This window comes from Monopterus albus, unplaced genomic scaffold, assembly GCF_001952655.1.
Source record: "Monopterus albus unplaced genomic scaffold, M_albus_1.0 scaffold592.1, whole genome shotgun sequence".
NCBI lineage: Eukaryota > Metazoa > Chordata > Actinopteri > Synbranchiformes > Synbranchidae > Monopterus > Monopterus albus.
In genome coordinates this window covers 22188-28344 of record NW_018128472.1, presented here as the reverse complement: position 1 = coordinate 28344, position 6157 = coordinate 22188, and the positions used below count along the sequence as shown (strand labels likewise).

At 42.2% G+C, this 6157-nt stretch overlaps 1 protein-coding gene across 1 annotated transcript in view; it reads left to right on the top strand.

The window, feature by feature from the left end:
- The first annotated feature begins 1000 nt into the window (after positions 1–1000).
- Positions 1001–6157, top strand: part of LOC109953255 (uncharacterized) — a 7773-nt gene continuing 2616 nt past the window's right edge. Inside the window, exons 1-3 of the mRNA XM_020588680.1 lie at positions 1001–1262; positions 2175–2528; positions 2776–3375. Of these exons, the coding sequence (XP_020444336.1) occupies positions 1187–1262; positions 2175–2528; positions 2776–3020 (675 nt within the window). The 5' untranslated portion in view covers positions 1001–1186 and the 3' untranslated portion in view covers positions 3021–3375. The remainder of the gene's footprint in view (positions 1263–2174; positions 2529–2775; positions 3376–6157) is intronic.

The window sequence follows — 6157 nt, the reverse complement described above, 5'->3', positions numbered from 1 at the left end:
CAAAATACTGTTTAAATGAGCGGTTTCCCTGGTTTTGATCAACTGTAGTGAAGTATATTTTGTTGAAATAAGGATCTGAGGTGTGTCTCAGAGATAAACTATCACTATCTGTCTAATAGAAAGTACATGACATGTAAACACAGATATCCTGAGACTTTAGAATTTAAAACTATGCTTTAACCTACAGAACTAAGGAAACACAGTATATGTCTTTAGAAAGCATCAGTCTATGTCTGTGTAGTGGTGCTCTGTTGTTTGACAACACAAAATAAACTGCTAAATGAAATCAGCTATTTATTAATTTCTGTGTTTGGAGCCATCAGTCCAGTGTGATGTCTCAGTTTATATTCAGTCTAAAAGGCTCATAAAACAGGACTCATATCAAGGAACCAAGAAACAAACAGGTTCAGGTTCAGGTTCAGGTTGTGCCTTTCTAAAACCTTCCCACATCTGAGAAACGTGAATTTATTTTCACATACCTGTAAATGAAGAGAGCCAATTTATGCCTAAAAAAGCCTGCCCTAAAGAAAACGGTTTTAAAGCTGGCTTAAAAACGGCCAGCTCCGACTTAGATCTCACCTCTAGGGGAAGGTAGTTTAATAAAATAATGGTTCGTTACCTGTCACCTGTACCTGGCAGAGCCACACCATGGCCGACCTCTGCGTCACAGCCAACACTAAGGGGGCTGCGGCCCCGGCACCACCCAACTTCTCTCACCAGTGCACATGAGACCCTTAATGAAGGATTGTGCAAATATGTGGACGTGTTAATTTGTGCTTTAGAACTTAGCCTTTGTTAAACAATCAGAGAATACAATTCATTTTTCAGATTCACTGCTTTGTTTTCCTTGTGCTGATCCCTTTCACAGCACCGCCCATAAGGTCTACACATCAGCACCACCTTGAACCAGGGGGCGGGCTCTACTGCTTTGAACCGAGGTTTAGACCAACACGTTTCAGCAGTAGACATTCATTCATTCATTCATTTTCGACCGCTTAATCCCTTAACGGGGTCACGGGGCAGCAGTAGACAGCTTCATGTAAAACCGTGTTTACTCTGTGGCTCCAAGTTAAATATAGGTTTAAAATTAAACTTGGATTTCTATAAACGCCTCTCGGTAAATTAACTGTGTCTTTTGAGACTTAACACCATTTGACTGCGGAGAGGACAGGACCAGAACAGAGACATGGCCATTAAACTATTTGTACTGGTTTGTTGGGGTTGGATTTCGGGCTGGATCCTGGTTTGTTCTGCTGCTTCTGGTGAGTTCTGTTTTTATTCACGTCCTGTTTTCACGGGTTCAGAGCTCGTCGAGTCTTAACAGATGACTATTATAGTACAATAGAGTTGGTGATTTTATGAGACTGTATCAGTTTTACAACGTTATATCATCATCATCATCATCATCATCATCATCATCATCATCATCATCATCATCCTGATGACTGTTTTAAAGTCCAATTAAAACGTGATAAAAACTGACACCATGTCACCGTCTTTAACGCATTAATCACCTGAAAAACCCTTTAAATGACTTTAGATACAGGATAATAGCTTTTGACTCCACATTTTGATACAGGCCATGTCTAATATCTACAACCCCGAATCAAAAGAAGTTCAAATCTAAATGGAAAACTATTGTGTCAATCATCTGTGTCCTGTGTTACACTGAAAACAACACAGCAGCACATTGTGTGATGTGACACCTCATCAGTTTTATTCTTTGTTCAAAATAAACACTCACTTCAATCTTGATGCTGCAACACATTCCAACAAAAGTTGAGTCAGTAAAGCGTTTACTACAGAGTCCAGCACTCAGGCCCTTTTCCACAGCCAGGCCTTGGTACCGTGGCAGGATGAGGTTTGTATTGTCTTGTTGAAATCTGCATGGGCGTCCCTGGAGAAGACGTCGTCTTGAAGACAGCATCCAACATCTCAGTGTATTGTTCAGCATTAATGGAGCCATCACAGAAGTGTGTGTGACCTTTGCCAAGGGCACTGGCATGACCCCAGACTATGACAGACCCTGGCTTTAGAACTTGTTACTGCTAACAGGACTCTCCCTGACCCAATCCAGCAGAGACCAGTGTCCCCTCTGATTGGCTGCTGTGGACGTGTGGAGTTACACCTGGACCCTTTAACCTCTGCTCTCTGTCTGCTCTTCTCTGATTTAGACCAGATAAACATCACAGTTAAACCTGGAGACAACATCACTCTGTCATGTCGAGCTCCCAGCAGCACCAACATCATAGTTGTAGAGTGGATCAGAACTGACCTGGAACCAGAATATGTCTTTATGTACCGGGACGGGCGACCTGTTCTAGAGAGCCAGCATGAGTCTTTTAAGGACCGGGTGGAGCTGGAGGACAGTGAGATGAAGGACGGAGACGTGTCTTTGGTTCTGAGGAATGTGACGACTGGTGACAGAGGAACATACGAGTGTCGTGTCGTCCTAGGAAAAACAACGCGCAGGAAGAGATATCTAAACAATGAGCCCATCAGCACCATCTACCTGGATGTTAAACTAGGTGAGTGTGTGTGTGTGTGTGTATGTGTGTGTGTGTAGCAGCAGCTTCCTGGTTGTCCATGTGACAGTGAACCATCCCAGACAGATGTTGGTGTTTTCTCCAGATGTTGTTGATGAGGCCTTGTAGAAAGCAGCTGGGCTGAGTGATGTGGTCCCAGTGCAGGAGATCATGTCTGACAGGAGCTGGTTCTGGTCTTGGGGCCTCACCTCCCTGACAGCTGATACTCACACCTGCTGCTCCTCTACAGGTTCCACTGGAGGACGCAACGGGGAGGAAGGAGCCAAGGATGGAGGAGCCAAGGATGGAGGGAACATGGATGGAAACAGTGGAGGACATGTTGGACTGATAGTTGTTCTTTCACTTTTTGTTGTGATGGTTGTTGTTGTTGTTGTTGTTGTTTCCGTCCTCCTGAAATATAAAAGACACATGAAGAAGAATCCCCACCCTCCTCCTCCTCCTGATGAAGAAGCAGGTGACCAACAGCTGTTATGAAACATAAATCCTAACTGGGAAGTGGACTGGGTGAGTGTATCACTGTCATCCAAACCATTGTCCAGACTTTCTGTGACAGCTGCAGACAAACCAGTGTTCCCAGTTCCACTGTCATGAAGACAATGGAAACACCAGTAGAGATCAAAACATTTCAATTCAGGTGTAAATGTTTGCACAACAGAGTCATGGATACAGTAACACTGTCAATAAACCATTTGCTAAACAGTTCAGCTTCCTGTAACACAGAGCTGATGATCACAGATGACGACTGTAATGACCCCCTCCTTGAACTGCCACCTTATCGTGGTGGAGGGTTTGTGTGTTCAGAGGATACTGGGAGCTGTGGTCTGGAGCAGTGGTCCAGTATAGATTCCATAAGAACATGTGCACCAGTGGAAGAACCAAACTCAAAAGGGGATTATTCTGTATGAGTCCTGAAGGTTAAAATCTTTGCGTCTGTTTCTCTGTCCAGTCTTTGTGCCATTGTGAAAAAGAGAGATGATCTAGAAGCAGACAGCATCTTGTACTGTTTGGCATTGACTTTGAGTTGGACCAGATGTGACACACAGCAGGTAACTCAGTAATATCTGACTGAGAGTTTCTCTGCATCTGTGTCACACAAATGAGAGGAGCTGTACTTATCCTATATGGTGGTTTTGTGGCTGTTAAACAATTATGTCTAATGTTTAGTTGCATAAGAAAATAAAGGATAAACAATACATTTCCCTAGACATCTCTCCACACTAGGCTTTGTGTGTGAAAACACATTCCTGTTGTCAGAATGCCTCGTTGTGCTCAGGAATAAGACACATATATAATGTCTTATGTCCGAGGTGGTCGGACCTCTGTGATAAACAAACATCTTTATCACTAGGCCTACATCATGTTGCAGTCTGGCGGCTAACCTAATGAGCATGTGATGATCGTACATGTGTTTAGAAACCTGTTGTTGTTGGCATAATGTTATGTTATGGGCGACGGGACACAAGGATGTAGCTGCACTATTGGCAGGGTTTGTATTGTGTCGAAGTGTGTGTCCTGTCAAAATGTTTCCTCCAATATTAACCTGACCCAACCTCATCCTAACCACAGCCACTGAGGGATGTGCTACAGGAAACTTATCTCAATGGGGAAACTCGACAATACGACACCGGCTGTTGTTCATCAACAAGCTACAAATTAAAACCTAGGAGAGTGTCTCTTTACATGTTGAGCTACTGAAGAACGTTAAACATTTTAGGAATGAGAAACATAAATGTGCATGTGTAGTCTGTTTGTTGTTGGACGATTTCTAAAGTGCCTACGTCTGTGGTCGCTCATGTGAACCTATAAAACAAAGAAGCTGTGGGAGCTGGCAGGGAGATAAGAAAATGATGCCTATAGCATTTTATAATCATCAGAATTAGCTAACGTGTGTAGGCCACAACTTACTTCTAATAGACACTGTGAGAAACAGAACATTGAACATCTGTTTTTCCTAATGTACATTCCTCTGTCTTGTTTGCACATTTCTCTCCTTCCTATTCTCACAGCCCTATATTGTTTACTTGGCCACTGCTGCCTTACATAAGGACACGTACATGCGCACTGAGAGCCGTTGTATTGGAGTGAGTGTGTCTGACACGCCTGGCCAGTAAAGCTGATTCTGATTCTGTTAAACTTAGACCTGTGCTGCTGCACAGAGAGTAGAACAGTTCTGCAGTGTTCATGGGGGATTTAAGGTGTTTAGACTCGATGTTTTCATTGTTTAAGCTTAAGAATGCCCACATATAATCATTTTTAAATCTTCATATATACAAGATATAACTTTTTCACACAAAATAATAACTTGTAAAAGACATTGTGTAGCCTACTTTGGAGCAGTGTATACACCCTCTGGTTGTTGTACTCATGTGCAATAACTTATGCCCAGTGCAAAGTAAAATAGGCTGCAGTGCACTTGGCTTTCATTTCTGTTTGACTCCACCTCTGAACACACATCTGAACACTTTGCACTCACATAATACCCTACTGGCAAGTTTCAATTCCTCACAGAGTGAAACAGCTCAACGTGACATCTACACCAGTCATGGCTAAAATAGGCTGCAGTGCACATGGCTTTCGTTTCTGTTTGACTCCACCTCTGAACACACTGCGCTCACATAATACCCTACTGGCAAGTTTCACCTCCTCACAGAGGAAAACAGCTCAATGTCACATCCACACCAGTCATGGCTATGTTTGTGTTAGTCTTTATACTTCTGTGTCCATCTGCTTCTGGCGAAGGTGAGCTTTTGTTGTTAATGTTTATGTAGCGAAAGATTTTTGGCTGATGTTATAAAATAATGTTATCTTGCCCTACAAAATGTTTATGTATTAAGAGCAGCTAATCTGAGTTTTTTAATGAGTCAGAATTTTAGAAGGTGTAGAATAATGTAGATCTTGTTCAAAGTTAAGGTGTCTTCAATGTACATATATGATGTATAAAACATTTGAACATTTCCTTATCTAATACTTTTTAGTAGTCAACTTTAAAGTCAGGATTCAGATTTTTTTTTTAGCTAGGAAGGTACTTTATTGATCCCTCAATGGGGAAATGTCTGTGTTCCAGCAGCAAACAGTCATTTTCTGACAGTGACCCTGATGATCTCCTGTACCGTCAGACAACTGGTACCAGCTGCAAAGATTGAACAACGCTTGATGCCTAAATATGGTGTGGGAGGGACAAGTTGTCCTGGGGAGGGACAGATTGTCATGGGGTGGGACTTTGTTTCCTGTCAGCATTTCAACATAAATGCAGCAGAGCTAAGATCTTTAACATCATGCATTTAAAAACCTTTCCTGCTGTTTTGGTCCAAGAAATGTTGAGCTTGTGTAAAATGTGTAGTTGTGTCTGAGGATGTTGGGGCAGTGACTCAAACGTCCCTTGTACTGAGTTGTGTTACGTTGTACTGAAGTGAGCAGTGAAAAGCAGCAGGATACCAGAAGCAGCAACACATTTGGTTAGAAACTAGTGGAAGAAAGTCAGTGTCAAGTTTTTTTTATGGCGTTAAATATGTATCTGTGTATAAACATGTTATAAACATGTGTCCTGTGATAAATTCATTTTGACCTGGATGTTTTTGTTGTGTTTTGTTTATTAGACCTACAAGTGGAAC